Here is a 17,323-nt window from a genome sequence, read left to right as displayed (position 1 = left end):
AAGACACAGACTGAAGTCATAACCAGCACTCCAGTGTGTCAGTGTCCCTGTATAGCAATATTAAGTAACTCCAGGGGCTGTGGTGAACTAAGCTTTCCTATTGCTTTACTTCGAGATGATCCTACACTAAATTATATCTCATTTACAAACAGCCTCATCTCGTGGGACTCTTTATACATGAGAAACTATTTGAACCTGGTTAGTTTCTGAGATAGGTCTTTCCTCGACAATTTGGAATAGCATGCAAGACTGAAATCGAAGGTGGGTGGTCACAAGAAATTACAGAATAGAATTTCTTGGTCAGTTTTCTGCTGGAAATGAAAGCACAATTGTCCATTTAGATGGATCGCTTATTTCCCATCGTTAACTATTTTTATTAAGAAGTTGCAACCAGAGCTACACTTGTAGTTTTTCGGTCTTGTATTATCCATTTGAAATCTAGTTTATGTAAAAATATGCTTCATTACAGTGATCAAGTATATACTCGAATTTGGAAGGGAAAAATAAAGTAGGGGAACTGGAAGTAAAATTCAGAATTCCAGTAATTCAGTATAACTTGTGAGAGTAAAGGCTGGAACTGATTTATTTCTTCACTATTTCTGTTGTAACTCACCGTTGTTTATTATCCCCAGTAAACAAACAGAGAGCAAACAGTAGATATGAAGGGGAGGATAAAACAAAGCAAAAGGGCTGGATAAGGTTATTAAAAACTGTAGCAACAAAAGGAATTCTCCTGCACAAAGGGATCCAGCATTTTTTATGTTTCACATTCCTTCTGAACTATTTATGGAGTTTTGAGGCATAAATCATACCAAAGTGTTGTAAGATCTGTTCTCTTATCTATGCCTTACATTTTGCCACAACAAGCGAGGCTTTTAGATACGATGCCGATAAGTCAAGACTCGATTCGATTTTGTGACTGATTTTTATCTCGGGTCACCGAGTAACTCATCCTACTTTGTGGTCATTTAATAACATCATTATTTTAGACCTCTCAAAATATTTGAAGCTTCGGATTACATGGTATCCTTCTAGAATTTTATTTCTCTTAGAATTTCTTGAAATCTCTTGTGCCTTAGTCACAACCCTTCCCTTGAAGACATTGTATTAGTTGGTTTTGGATATCTGGAATGAACGAAGATTTTCAAATCCATCAGAAGAACTCCTTGATTTCGGTCATCGCTATACGCAAATTATTCTCTTATTATTCCATAGACTCTTCAAAAACCCTACTGGTTCTTAGACCTCTCAGCAACCTAATGGGTTCTATGACATTAGAAATGGTTGAAGTTTTCAGATTTCTCATAAATATTTTTGTATCTGTAACCTATACACTACACATTATTGATCTTTCTAAAGACATTGGTATCTGCTAGTATTATGCTATAAAAACATTATAAGTGTACGTACACCACATCAAATTTTCAGAAGTACATCCACATCACACATTATTATTATTATTTTTTTTTTTGCCTTAAAAAAGAACCTTTTATTTTTTTGTTTATTTCATTTTCACTAATAATGGTTACAGTTACTCTGCTACGAAAGGAATATAGTACGTTGGAGTCAGAGAACGCTCCTTGAAAGGCATCTGACTCCCTTTCTTTCATCGTAGGTAACTTTACCATCTACTGTAACGAGTCGTCAACGATGAAGACTCTACAATGTCCTGCGGCATTTCAAAGAGGAGAGGATTTTAGTGATACTGAAATATTTATCTATAATGACTCATATATTTTTATATAATACAGTAGTGACTTTAAAAGTTTTTACACATGTTACCAGAAAGGGTTCTTTTGGCAATGGATGAAAAGTAGTGATGGTAAGACTGAATCTGAAAGGCAATCTTGTACATCTGAAATTGGACAATAACAATATAGCATTTGTGTAAGCAGTGGACTGGAGACCTTAGTGAATTTTGGATTTATTTTAAACGTATTTAAACTTTGGATTATTTTTATATCTATAAACTAAAATTCACTTAATTTATTTTCTCTTGTAATATTCTTTTGCTTTATATTAAATGGTTCCAGTCTTGATGTATAAGTTCTTTTATGGAATTTTAAAGTTTTCTTGTTGTTATATATGCTCTCATTAACTAAATACTTCTTCATCAGCTTAATGATTCCTTTGATGGCCCGAGATATTTCAGTATTTCGAAAAGTGAATCTCATAAAGTTGTGATTTCTCGTTGGCCTGCATTTTATATATTTATGATTTTTTTTCTACCCGCCTTAAATCTGCCGACTGAAGTTTGCTCTGTAAGTTACTACAGTTTGAGTTACTACAGTTTGTTGTTAGTTTTGATTGCGACTCTTGCTGCTCTTTGATAATGATGATCTACCATATAAAGATATAGGAATAGTCTTTTGTTTTTTGTGTGCAGCTTCATTACAAGAAAATACTTCAAGGAGGGTGTAATGAACATTTTCAAACTTCTTGTCATAAAAATGGGCCAGAAAAGCACCTTTTGCAGTGGCTATTCATTATACAGGATTCCTGTCTAGTCACTGTAGCAGGAGATCTCTTACTTGCAGTGAATTTTGGCTTTGCTTTGTCCTTCTTAGCAATACAGATGAATGTTCTTACTATCTTAATGGCTGTGGACATTTACTTTTACAAAGCTGATGTGGTTAAAGTCGTTCCAACATCATTTGAAAGATGGCAATTTCTTTTCATCCCAAAGGTGATCCAGCGTTAGCTTAGATCAGTAAGAAATGCAAAGTTTGTTAATACCTGAACCATGAAATTGTAACATACAGATAGTTGTTGAGTATAATTGGGGTTCTTTTCAGTTTGGTTCGTTAACAAAATAAATTAGCTGTACTGAGAATTAAATTCCTTAGAGTTAAGATTTAATGATATATCTTGGTTTTAGTTTCGAGCTTCATGTGTTTAAAGTATTGTAAGGGCCAATCTGGAATTTAATATGCAATGATGATATCGCCTGCTCAGTCGGTTAGGCTGTGTTTTCAACGTTGTCATTGTCATCTCCAGTTTATGAAAAAATCACACTTGAAGTACGCATGTCATGCATGAACATTTAATCAGCATTTGTTATTCTACTCCTGTACTACAGTTTCTATCCCCAAATCTTTCTTTTAGAGGAAGTATTTCATCTAGAAACCCCATAATATCGCCTGGGAATTCCCCAGGTAAAAGCTACAATTTATGAGAGAAGAGAACGAAGAGGAGTCCGCCAAGAACCCTGGAAGGGGCGCCTGTCGTCGGCGGAGGGGCGCCGTTGCAACCCTCGTGGTCGTCGCAGCTCTGGAGGCATCCCTTGACATACCTGAGGGAATGGGAGGATCAGATTAGCTTTTCTCCATTGCTACGAAACATTTCAGTTGTATTTTTCTTCATGAAGTCCTTTTTTTTTATGTAAGTTATGCTAACCATGAACTGTTATTTATATTCAACGAGTATTGTTATTATCACACAGACAAATTATTCTTCAGCTTTAAATGTGTCTTAATTTATTCTTATTTCTAGTATTTTAAGGAACAAATGTATTCATTGAATGAAATATGGATGATGATTTTTGAGAGTTAAGCTTTTTTAAAAACCATTTTTCATTTTATAATAGACTTGTTAGTTATGGAAGGTTTTAGAACTAGAAATTTATTGTATTACAGAAAACCCAACTATGTCCAAAGATAAATGTATCGCAATGTAAATTAATAAGTTTATGAGGTTGTTGTACGGTGTGTGTTCGGTGGATTTATATCGATAAAGTGGAGAGAAAAGTTCGAGTAAGTGTGTCGTTGTATTTACTTACGCGATATGCTTACTTGAATATATTATTTTATTTGTGTTATTAAAGGTCGTTTTTGGAATAAAGGTCAGAAATGCTATTTTTCGTAATAATTAACGGATATGTCAAACCTCAAATTTTCTCGTTACAATGAATAAGTAGTAGATAACGCATAAATTATTTGGAGTCATGTCCTATAGCGGTTATAAGGAGAAATGAATCCAAACCAAATTGAAGTTAGAAATAAGAACATATTGGAGTATGGAAGCCTAAGCTTAGAATCAACCGTCAGTTTTAGATATGGCAAATGTACCGATATCTTTTAATTTTCAAATCAAACGAATTCTTTCACCCAACCCCCTCGAAAAGAAGATGAAGAAGAAGAAGATAAAAAAACACACTTGTTTAGTCAGCAATGCGAGCTGTATCAAATGTGTACCGTATATATAAAACTGAAATATAGCTAGCTGATTTCAGATTTGCATACAAGAACGGGATTCGCCAATTCTGTTAATCTAATAGTACATTACCCATGCATTTTAGAGGCGCAAGAGGTGTCACACATTTCTGATAGACAGCTAGAGGAATGTTACGTCTGTTTAGAGTAAAAACGAAAGGGAATGTGGAATAGTGTGCTCCTGACAGAAACAACAAAGTGGATATCATTGTACAAGCTTGGACTGCCAAAGAATGTCTTCGTGTTGAGACAACTTAGTGGTATGGTTCAATTATATAAGTTTATTAGGGACTTCTCCACACCTTTAGGATGTAAGTTAAGTTAGTTTGCTACTTTCATGACCATTTTTGGTCTACATTGATCAACACTTTCCTGCTGACACTTCCCCATGTTGTATGTCAAGTATTTTTCTCATGTGATAATTATAGGATCTTGACGTTGCTTGCATTTGTTTCCTACAGTTATTCACAGATTAGTCAGGAGCCGATAAATATTTTATAGTATGAATTTTATGAGGTTTTGTTAGGTAGGGAATTTAAAGCTTTTGCGGAGCTGCAGCGGTGACCATGGTTTTCGAGAAGCATATTTTGACAGTAGCTGCTGACTCGTCCCCACGTGGAATGTCAGGTGTCTTTTCTTATGTGATTACGAGGGAGGCTGTGATCATTGATTTATGATACTTTAAGGCATGAATGTCAAGCTGTGTGCTGATTCTCAGCCGGTTCCAGTAGTTTTTATCAATTGAAAAGGTGTTTGCGAAAAGCACATTCTTTAAGTCTGTTGTTGAGACTTACTTTTTCTGCTAGAGATTTTTTACAATCAATATTGGTCCATGAATAATCATGAAAATGTAACATTTAATCAACTTTCAGAAACAGGCAGCACTTGCTTTACTGAGGATATAAATATAAAAATGACTTGCACTGTCTTGGGGCATGAATTTTTTTGCTGTATTGTTTAATTTTTCGAAATAATTAGAATAGTTTCTCCCCAGCTCACCATTTCATTACTCCAGATTAGAATCGACCCTTGAGGATGATTATGTTCTAGGTGTTTGTGCATGTGGTCAACATGGTTGGCTTTGCAATCACATTTATCATGTACAAAATTGGTTGTTGTATTGAGTAATACTGGGCCCCAATACTATTATTATATTGTATGCTATATCTTCACAAATGAACGTTCACTGACATAGCTTTAGTATAAATGTTATGCAATCTTGGTTCCAGAAGCAAGGCTGAGTCGGTATTCAAATCTGGGAGTCGTGTTTTAGGAAAAGTAACCAAAATACATTCAACTTCTGGTCAAGTTTGGTGTTCAGTTATATGTATAATAATGCTAACATATATTCATTGTACAACAACTTGCCCTATGGAAAATACTTAATAAAGCTATACTAATCCCCTTTGATTATGTCCACGCTGGTATCATTGCTTTTTGTAAAGTCCTCATTCATAAGTAAATGAACATTTTGAATTGTCGGTAACAGAGATAATCCACCTATACGTACGTATACTCGCAAAATGCATAAGAGACGTCAAGGAGTAGAGTCATAAAAATAATCCACAAGGTAACCTGAGAATTTCAGGCAGCGTTCGAATGCCTATGTTTTTAAACACCTGTGAGAGTAACAAGAATCTCTTGGCTTTTCCGTTGTTGTTGGTTATTCGTGCATATGAGAATGGTAGTTCTGAACGAGATAATAACTACCATTTACGAAGACCTGGAACTTTCTGAAATCTTCATATTGAAGCAAATGGTACTGCATGAAATTATTGTAGCCTAGATTAGGTTTCGGCCTCCTATGGTATTACCACTTTTTGTAGTGCATTCAAAGCCCTTTGTTTCAGTATCCTATGGTCCTGACATTTTATTGTAAGGGGATCTTAAGCGACAACGAGTCAGCTCAGAAAACAACAGCGGTTAGTTCTTGAACTTTGTGTTATTTTGTGAAATTTACCAAAATGTTAATACAAATCGGTCAGTCAATCAGTTTAGAAGCAATAATGTTTTTATTTTTGTTTTTGGCAGAATAAAAATCAAATCTTACTATTTAAGAAGAAGGTACGTAAATGGGGTTATAGTTAGAACTAGTTAGAAAATATAGTCTTAGGCTTTTCAAAGTTCTCGCTTTGCCTTTTGTATAGTAGGACTCATGATAACTTCAAGTTACTTGAAGTTTCGTGTTTGAAGGGTCAGTTGCTCCCTGAATAGGAAGTGATGTGTCTCATTTTTTGGCGGTCTGATTCTTTGACTTAGGCTGGGAACTTTTTTTCCTTCAATTGGAAAGACAGTGAGACGGACGAACAATTGCTTGTCTTCAATCCAAGTGTAAAGAATTAGGGTAAAAAATGAGATGGATAGGGATGTGATTGAATTTAATTGCATGACCTGCATCTTCAAGGAAGAAAGATGAAAGGAATTGGTAAAAACAGGAGTATGAAGAAAATTCCAAGCCTTTGCTGTAAAGGAAAAGATACAGACCCTACATCCGGGGGTCCAAGAATGACTGAGTTTCCAGAGCATTAATATGTGAAGAAGTCTCATGCCAAGCGTCACATGTATCATGAGAGGGAGAAGAAGTTTTTCCTCTCTCAACAGAACTCTTGACTGAATGAAACAGTGTTCACAGAAGAGAGAGAGAGAGAGAGAGAGAGAGAGAGCCATCTTGTCGTAAGGAAGATGTGGGTGGGATCACCGATCTAGCAGATTGGTTTAGATTCAGTCCTCTTAAATGGACTCAAAAGAAGAAGCATCCCATCATGGCAAGAAATATACCGGAGAGGAGGGGGGACATCAGTGCAATAAATATTTTAGTAATTGCCATAAATGAAATTATTTCCATCATGTAAGTAATACACCCAATGTATTTAGAGACACATTTGGCGATCTGAACAATGTGATATCTATCGGATAAGTTAGAAGCTGTCTGAACCACTGAAGTATCGATAGAAGTGACAGGATTTAACATTTTTTTAACGGTAAATGCTGGAAGACTAAGTTAGAAGCGAGAGAAGACTCAAGGATCTCTGTGAACAGGTGAGGGATATGGCAATTAGAGGTTGAGCTCAATCAGTGAGAGGAGGGTAGGGAGGTGAATGAAGGAGAAATATTGAAGGTAGACTCGGTATAATGTAAGTATAAGAGAAGGATTAGTTTGGAAGTCACTGATAAAAACGTTGTAGAAAGTTAGATATGAGTAAAGTTTTGAATTCTTTCTGTGGTTAATAAAGTTGAGATAATAGGACGATCGTTAGAGATATCAGAGCAGTCTTCCTTAATACAGATAGGCTGAACCAGGGCGAAACACTTGAGCCAGCCTGCATGCAAAACGCTTCAGGAATTGGGTTGGAACAAGAAATGAATCAAATGCTCGCCAATCTGAAGAAAATGCTAGAACCCCTTTGATCTACAGATCATGGAATGTTATGGATGACATACTTTTATTTAGGAACTGTATAAAGACGAGGACAATTCAGAAAGGCAAAAGAATGCAACCTTTTCAAGATGAGAGCAAGTTATAGATGACTTAAGAGGGAAGAGAGGTCAGATTAAGTTAGCACAATTTGTAGAAAACTTTCTGGCATAGGACCAGGTGTTTGCATGAATACAGAGCCAGAATTTCTTCTCCTTGGAGATGGGTTCACTATGTCAGATTTCATCTTGTCATTCACCTTAGGTAGACCTGACATCGTTTTAAGGACTTATTCCCAGTACGTGAATAGTTTTAAGAAAATCAGAAATGAGCTAGCTATTCCAAATAACAGAGTGCCTATCCTAAAACTAGATTAGGACCAGGCAAATGAAAAGTTTGAATGGATGGATAATGTCTCGTAGAAACGAAGAAGCACATTTAGAGCTTTCAGCAAATATCAGCGGTTTTGTGCAAGTGGCAGTGGGTCACTGTTGGCATTGAATGAAGAAGTGAATGCAAATGCACCATACATTCTTGGAGTCACTTTTCTCAGTCTCAGTGTGGTGAGTGATCTTCTGTACGGCCAGTGTAAATATTTTTGACCTTGTCACGTTATGCTGGCCAATATCATGAATGAGTTTGGTCGTTAATTTTGCTTCTTATGACTGGAAGACTCATTGTAGTAACGAAGAATGTTTAAAATTCCATTTTTTTCAGTGTTGTGTGTAAGACTGTGTATGTGTATATTGTTAGCAAGTAAGAAAATTATTTCAGTGTAACGCGTTAGTGATTGACCAACTTGGTATGTTAATTATCCACAAGCTACTAAATAAGCAGATAGAGCGTAAGTGTCGTCTTTTGTGGTAAATTACGGAAGTGTTAAATAAAATATAAATGAAAACTATTCATGATAACTCGGCGTTCATAGCGAGTAGGAAGAGGAATCATCTAGACAACACCCCCCACAAAAAAAAAAAAAAAAAAATAAAAAATAAAGTCGAAAAAAGGTGCAAATAATTTGCTCAAAAAATCTCAAAAGTCTTACTGGCTTACTGTGTGGTTAGTGTGCAACATAATTATACTTTTTATGCAAGTGACAATATTTTCAGAATTCATTGAAATTAATGAATGAGATAATGTCGATAAGTGTTCAGATCAACATACAGACAAGTAACATTGTATTTAAAAAAGAAAGGATTATATAATGGAATATTTTTGTAACATTGTTTTTAAAAAAGAAAGGATTATATAATGGAATATTTTTAAAGCAATTCTGCATTATTAAATCGTAAGAGAATTAACAAAGAATGAGTGACCAAATCTGATTATGAAAAAGGAAATAGCTTAAGAAATATATTATGCAGCAAAGATTGCAAGCACATGCATGTGGAGGTGCAGGCATTTCGACGCATGCCTAAGGTACGAACAAGACACAGAGATTCAAAGCATTCACAAGGCATCATTCATTTCACTCACTGGACATTATTCATCGTCATGCTGACAGGCAGTTGGCCCTATATGCCAGGTATATACAGCACAATGTACAGTGTACGGGCTTATAATCATACATACATACATACATACAAGCATACATATATTGGTATGTGTGCATCTATGAATGTATATACAGTTGTTAAAGTATATACATATTGCATTTAAATTTATGTACAAATTTTGTACAAAGGAGTTTATATACATAAGTGTTTTGACATATATATATATATATATATATATATATTATATATATATATATATATAGATTTTGTCACACACTTGCACGAATTTATTACATTTACATTTCCTTGGTTGTAAGTAATTCCCAAGGTATAGCGATTCATATATTAATTGATATTTGTAGGTTAATATGTATATTTATATATATATCTATGTTGTATATATATATATATATAGATATATATATATATATATATATCTATATATATATATATATATATATTATATAATCGAGCTATAAATGTCCTTAAGTATCTGATTCGCTGTACCCCGGAATTAATATATTTTCATATATGTTAACCGAAGGGGATTTGTTTAGTCGATAAGACATTTGTCGGCTCAGGTCGCGAACCTTCGAACCAACAAATTTAGGACGCACAGTGAAGCCTGAGACCACACCGCCACCGTGAGCCGACAAATTCTTATCGACTAAAAGATTCGCCATCAGTTAACATACATGAAAATATATTAATTCCGAGATAGAGCAAATTAGATATTAAAGGACATTTGTAGCTCGATGTATGTATATGAATCACGGTACTGTGATATGACATACATATATATATATTATATATATATATATATATATATAGATATATGCTCAAATAATTTTGTCGAACTTAATCCCTTATATGTCAATTACATTAATAACATATTTTCCAAAAGACGGAATTACTATTAACGAGAGACACATTCCATACTGAATGCTGCTTTATCCGCAATCGTGGCCGTTAGGCAAAGGATTATATATATATAATATATATATATAATATATATATATATATACTGTGTATATATATACATATACATATATATATATATATATATATATATATATATATGTGTGTGTGTGTGTGTGTGTGTGTATGTATGTTCTCCCGACAAAGTTAAAATGTTTGATGTATCTTTGGTCATCAGATCAGCGATGGAAACAACGTTGGAGCTGGTCATACTTGCATAGATGACATGTAACAAATGACATTGCCATGGGTACATATTTCCCTTCTACATCCTGTGATGATAACCGTCACTCAACAAATCTTGATGAAAACTGGACAGATACGTCCTTTCTAAACCGCCTGAGATATAAGTGGCACTTCCTAGGCAATTATGTCTATTTTCTTCAGCGAATGTGAACCCCCCTTATTCCAAGTCGGAAGAGCACTCAGCGGATTTAGAGAAGGAAATGCCCCATGATTTTTTGGGTGACCTTTTTCTCTCGTGAGGCCGTTGGCAACCACACACTTTAGGTCAGTCTCTGTATGCGGATTGCTACGGCAGTGGCAGTAAGTGGTATAACTATTAAATTGCTGCCATTGAAAGTGTTAGTGGTTTGTAGTACAGTCACTTTGTACCTCAAGCTACAACAGCGCCTAGTGAAGGGATGTATAGGTCCCTTGGTGGGAAAATATGCGTTACTGGCATTCAGGGCTTTTGCTCCGGTTGAATAATGGAGAAAGAAAGCCATCAGCTTTGGCTGCTGTTCAAGATGTACTGAAAAGGCACCTAATGGCTGGAGGCATGAGGTTTGGAGCCCCATGCGCGTTCTAAATCTTTATGGGTACATGAAAATTTGTTGGTGTAGTGAAGCATAGAAGAAATGCAAGGTAGTGAAAGGGTAGTTTTTTTCTGGGGTGGCTGAAAGCTGTAGCGCCAGGAAGGGATAGCACCTGTAGTGTCAAAGGCTCTGGCGAAAGACTGCAAAAAATGGACTTTTGAGTATTGTTTGAGTAAAATGAGTGTAGCAGGATAAAAATCTGTAAATGTACGTATATGGTTCAAGAATGCAAGGGAATGAGAGTGGTTAATAATCTTTTTGGGAGTGTCTGAACTTACACCTTACTCAAAATACTTAACTTGAGAGGGCAGTTATGCTTGGAATGAGGCATGATTGATGGAAATACATGGTTTTCAAAGAAGATAGTGTATATGTATATTTGGGAAAAAGAAACCGACGAGGAAATGAAATTGCTAGATTGTGTTAGTACAGAGTAAATGAGAGAGCAAGTTGAAAGGAAGTTAATACGATGTCAATAAGAGAAATGAGCTGGGTAGGATAGAGGACAGAAGAGCCTATGAGGAGAAAATGCGAAGATCTATGTATCATGGTTCAAGACACACGTGGTGAAAGTAAATGAGTGACACTTTGTGATGGGGTTCCCAGGGACACTAGAGAGTTTATGGTTTGGTAGGTAAGGAAAAATGACGAAATAAGATGTTCGGCGTGCAGAGCAGTTATATGAGAAGTTTGATGGTAAAGGAGATATTTGAATGTGGCATTTATAAATAATGAGTTCATCCACAATTCAGTAGTTAAGGTATGAATGTGACAGTGGCTGAGTCCTTTTTAATTGAGAAGACTCCCCTGAGAATAATCTAATGCTTATATACATATATATTTGTGTTCTCCTTTGTGTATAAGCGTTATTGACGATAAAAGTTATTTTCTTACGGTCTATTGTATTTGCGAAGAAAATATGTTATCTTTTCATAGAGTTCACAATACACAGCGACTGCCCCTTTCTACCTTTGGTTACCATAAAGAAGCGATGCACTCGAATTGTCCTCTCTCCATTTTTTATATACTCCGATCTGATCGCGCTATGTTGACATTAACCAAATGTAAACTATCTTTAGCAAGGAACTTGAGCATCCCTCAAATGTGTCTTGAAAAAATCTCAATGTTTAGTGAGAATTTGTTATGGTTTTATATAAGTGGTTTTTGTCTGTTACCAATGTTGCATGCAGTATTGGTTTCGGATTCTGTTAAGCTTTATTTTCTCCTTGGACAGTATTACGTCACAGTCACTTAACGGTCTCGTATTTTGTTTCTGTGCATGACAGCATTAAATCAAAGGCACTTCGGCCGATCAAAGTCGATGTCTCGGCCATTACCTTATTCTGGAACCTGTTGGCGTCTGTCATATCAGAATTTGCCTTTGTCCGTTTCTCGTGCATTTCTTTTTATTGAAAGAAGACATGCTGTCGTTCTTTGACAATTCCCATATCAGGGTTTTGCGGCCATTACCTTGACTCCCTTCAAAACTTGAACAGATGTTAGTTTTTATGCTTTGTATTCTCCTGTATGCGTACTTTTTCTTGGAATGTTAGTGTTCTCACCATTTTTGCAGGTCTGAGGAAGATTAGTGAGTTCTGTTGACTGTGCCAGTGGCCTGTATTCATAGAAGAAGAAAACTGGATCTGTCCCCAAAATTGTCATTCATTTTATTTTTTTCATTTTTTTAAATCAACCCTTTCCTTGTTCCAAGGCTTAGAGTGACTTTTCAGTTAACGAAAAATAATTTTTGTACATTTTCTAGTGGACAGGTCATTGCATTGTACAACGAGTAGTTTTGGAAAATGGATTAACGTTTTGTTTTTCATACGTTAAGTGAATCGTTTGTAGGAGATAGCTTAATTTTTTTTTTGTGGTTTGTAGATGTGGATAAATTTTGTTATTTAAACAGTTCAAAATTTAATAATTTTACAACCAATGTAGACTGTTTTATATGCTGGTAGATAAAATTTGAATTCTCTAGTTGCACAGTATAATGAAATGAGTGTTAGGAAGGATGAAAATGCTGTTTTTCATGTTTTCCAAAAGAGAAAAATACGTTGACAGTTGATACCTGAAGCATATGAAGTGCTAAATGGCGTGATAGGTAGATACTCTAAAAGCAGTCCCGTTGGGGGATGCGGTACGCTCTACGTAAGCGGTAAATGAAGAACTAGAATCAAATGCTTGCAATATTGATCTTCTGCGTAACAAAATCTCTCTTTAAGACCTTGTGAACATGAGAACTTTTTATAAAGAAATTACCTTCATTACTTAAGTACTACGTGTGCTTCCAGAAAGCAAGCAGAAAAAGACTAGAGGTACACCCTATTCTACAGAATTTAGTCGATAACAAGATGTTCTCAGAGTTCAATTGTTTTTTTTTTCTCTGTCTCTGTCTCTCTCTCTCTCTCCTCTCTCTGCATTTGACCCTAATTTTTCGTTCTCATTTGCACTTCATTTTAACTGCCAGGTTCCCCTTTCCTATCCAGAATCTATATGCCCTCCTCTTGTTTAGTTTCCCCTCGTCAAATTGGATACTATAGCATGTAGTTTAAACGGGTGCTTTAGAGCGTTGCACAGCCATTTAGGTAGCTGGAATATACGTAGGTGTTCGTACGAGGATAGAAATAAGCTGCATCAATTTATTTGCGAGACAAAATCTCCCCCGTGGTTGTCTAACGAGCGATTCGGAATTTAGGTTTTATTTCAAGGTTCGTTTGGAAACATACAATGTAATAGGATATTATGGCAATAACAAAATTACGATATATAATCAGTTAAAAGTACATGTCAGTTTGATGGTAATTTTATTGGAGTTTTCAGCAAGTAAAAAACGTGAAGAAATGACTTTAAAAAGTTTAATTGCTCATAGCTGAGACAAATGCAGAAGAAAATTTTGTCTCTGCCCAAAAATGTGTTTAGTATCTATTGACATGGTAGAGCAAATTGGTCCAGTTTTTCTAAATATGTTATAAAGAAATGGTGTGTTGTTGGAAATTTAAGGAGAAATAAGGATGTTTACGGTTTTTACAATTCAACACTTTCGCCATTAGTATACTTCCTGTGTTTTATGAAGATACGGCAGCTATATTTTAATCAACTACTTGTTTTTGTGTAGTACTTAGTAAATAGTGACGACAGTAAAAACCTTATATACCAACTTTGTTAAGCCTAAAATTTCGTCTTATTTTAGGTTAAAGCACAGGAAACACAGACATGCCAAACATTGATATACACTTAACACGTAATACACACACCAGGCATAATTCCAACCAACATTTAAAATTAGCCGGTTAAAATACTGCTTTAATTCAAGAGTTCACCAGTACCTTACAGAGTACCAACAAATGTCCTTGTGGTTCAGTTATCAACATTATGCTTTAGTTTATACGTTCTTGTAATAGCATTAGAGGACTGTAGATTGCTTTAGCTGGTATTTCAGTTATCCACCTTGTAAAAGTTGTAAATCCACAGCATTCATTTATTAATGCGGTTGATTACATTCTTAACTCTAAGGAAAGTTAAAGGAAACTATATTCTTCCTCTCGAATCCTGTTACGCCTTCAAGACAAGTGGGTGAATAAAACAAAGAAATGACGAAATGATGATCATAAGGAATCTAGAACTTGAATTATCATGACTTTAGTGAAGACATCATCAGCATCATCGTCACCATTGCATTATTAGTATTATAATTATTATTATAATTACGTAATTTAATATTCATTCTGTTTATTGTGGCAGGTTTTCAGTTGTGTGTGTAAAATTCTCAGAACTGTTTATGGAAATCCGTTTATTTACTCTTATTTTCAAACAGGATGTGACTTACTCATTGGCTGCATCCCCTCAAAAATTTGAATTTAATATGTAGTTTCCTTTTTGGATGTTATAAAGTGTTTTATTTTGTTTTTATTTACAATCCTCAGAACGATTTATGTAAGCTATTTAATTCTCTATTTATATCCAATATGTGGCGTACTCATCGGATTCATCCACTCAGAAATGAAAATGAATGCAGGGTACATGATTGACATAATGTATTTTACCATTTTAAGGCAGGTAGAACAAAATTACGGCTAATCGAATAATGTCATTATACATGAAGTCATGCCTTGCAGTTTTTCACATTTGTATTTTTAAAGCGCATTTGCTTGAAGATCCAATTTCCAATTTGCCTGGGTGAAGTTGTGAAACAACGTGAACAGTTCAAACACTTAACACAGAACATCAATAATTTATTTTGGCAGGTAAGGTTATCACTGAGGTCGATAGAAGTCATTTACAGATGTTTTATGTGTCTAATTTAATGTGTGTTTGGTATACATATAGTTAAATAGAAAGATTTGCGAATAGTGAATAGAGCATGATATTTTGTGCCTGTGGTTGTCTTACTTGTCCTCTAAATAAAATGCGCCGCAGTGAGACATTCGAACGATCTCCGTGTCTGTCGTTAAGCCACCGCTGTCCAGAGCACATGACCTTATCATGATGCTCTCTCCTGTCTCATCTGAAAGAACAAACCAGTCCTAAACAGGGATGTGTTCTCGAGAGTCTAGCTTTCTTTGGACACCTTTTGGTCAAAGCGTTCCAACTGACATTCTCTGATACAGTTATGAAATCTTCTATGAGAGAGGGTTTTGTGTTACAGTACATACAGGGGACACATATGCACATACCAGTCTGTATTTACATGAACAATTGACAACTGTGCCAATAAAGATATCTCGAAATAAAGACTAGGCAACTACGAATCGGGGAAAATACTTCGAATTATGTACATGCGGAACACATCCCTGTTCTGGAGTTATATTGTTTGCATTTTGGACTATAAACAATAGAGAAACAGCCTGAAACCGAGATGCAGCTGCCCAAATTGACTTATTAGTTATTATAATTTATTGTTCTAAATACTTAAAAATAAATATGATTGTGATGGAGTTTTGTATGGCTAATTGCTAATGAATTGTTAGGTTGTGTTTGGTGTCAGTGTACTTAATACGATTTTCTTAGCCCTTAATATTGTTTTTTATATTAAAAATATAGAGAGAAATATGTGGAACTGCGGTATCTTATAACTTTGACTGTTATGCAGTTTTCATATCTTAGGCATTTACACGATCACCCAACTGGAATCAATTAACTTAAAAAGTTTATAGGATGAAAAATGAACACAAAAACATTTAGATGTACATAGCAAAGTCTGACATTTCGCTAGTAACTTCCATATACCCAAAGCTGATGGTGATAGGTATTTAGAAAAGAGACAAAATAATATATGGCATACCTTAAATGCAGCACGATTCACAACTTAATGATAGCAATACATACCATGCAGTTCCTACTGCAAATCAGGTTTGCATTATCGTCATGACCTCTAAAGGAAATCTAGATATTATCACGTAGAAAACAAAGTACAAACTTTATTTTGAACCAACCTCTGCAATTCTCATTCTGTAAACAGGCTGTTTTGAATGGTAAAATGACCATTTTCATAGAAGCTATCTGAAAAAGTTATCCTCTGCTCAATTAAAATTGAGACAATTTTTCCCTGTGTTCTTAGGTACAGCAGCTTCATATAGTACAACTTGTTTGACTCATACCTCTTGTGTAATTTAACTGTTAATTATAGTGTATGACATATGACTACTTAGTAAAGAAGTAAATTTAATGAGACTTAAGTCATAGTTACAATGACAGAATAAATTGAATATATGTTGTTATTGTCCAGTGGGATAGAGTTCACTCCCCTAGGCTGGGACTTTGGGGTATGTTTGTAGGCAGGGAATAGTTAAGCCTTTTGGTTTTCCCTTTTCACAAACATTAGAAAGTTCAGTCCTAATGTGGGTATGGCATATAGAATAGCCCAGAACACTAGTTTATATGTATATATTATATATATATAATATATATATATATATATATATATATATATAACATATACATATATCTAGTATCGTTATTTTATTTCTGTTATACAACAACTGGAAATATATCTTGAAACTAGATGAAAACTGTATCAGTAAACCTAATGCAAGATCACAGTACGTTTAGCTGGCATGATGTGCAGAAAGGACCTAAAATTTCTTTGTTGATGTCACCATATGTTCGAAATTTTTTTTTTATTCTTTCTTTGCCAAGCAATAGTTAACAATGTGTACCTTCTTTACCTTAAGGATAAGAACCAGAGGTAAAAATAGCCCTAGAATGATGTTAAAAGACTTGATACATATGATAATTCTTCTCTTAAAACTAAGACAATTGTAGAGCTCCAGAAACAAAGAAGACAGTAAGGAGTTTCAGAGCTTAAAGATGAGTGTAAGGTAAGACTGGATATAGAATTGAAACTTACATTTAAATGAATGTCCTTTTATTGGGCTTGAGAATCGTGAGAACCACATCATAATC

The 17,323-nt window shown here is 34.9% G+C and overlaps 1 protein-coding gene across 1 annotated transcript in view; it reads right to left on the bottom strand.

The window, feature by feature from the left end:
* Window positions 1-1,429: 1,429 nt before the first annotated feature.
* LOC135208435 (uncharacterized) overlaps window positions 1,430-17,323 on the bottom strand; it is a 265,384-nt gene continuing 249,490 nt past the window's right edge. The window contains exons 5-6 of the mRNA XM_064240606.1: window positions 15,311-15,425; window positions 1,430-3,292 (exon numbers count right to left, since the gene is read on the bottom strand). Coding sequence (XP_064096676.1) covers window positions 3,163-3,292; window positions 15,311-15,425 — 245 coding nt within the window. The 3' untranslated portion in view covers window positions 1,430-3,162. The remainder of the gene's footprint in view (window positions 3,293-15,310; window positions 15,426-17,323) is intronic.

Source organism: Macrobrachium nipponense, chromosome 35 (assembly GCF_015104395.2).
Source record: "Macrobrachium nipponense isolate FS-2020 chromosome 35, ASM1510439v2, whole genome shotgun sequence".
NCBI lineage: Eukaryota > Metazoa > Arthropoda > Malacostraca > Decapoda > Palaemonidae > Macrobrachium > Macrobrachium nipponense.
This window is presented reverse-complemented; position numbering and strand designations above follow the sequence as displayed.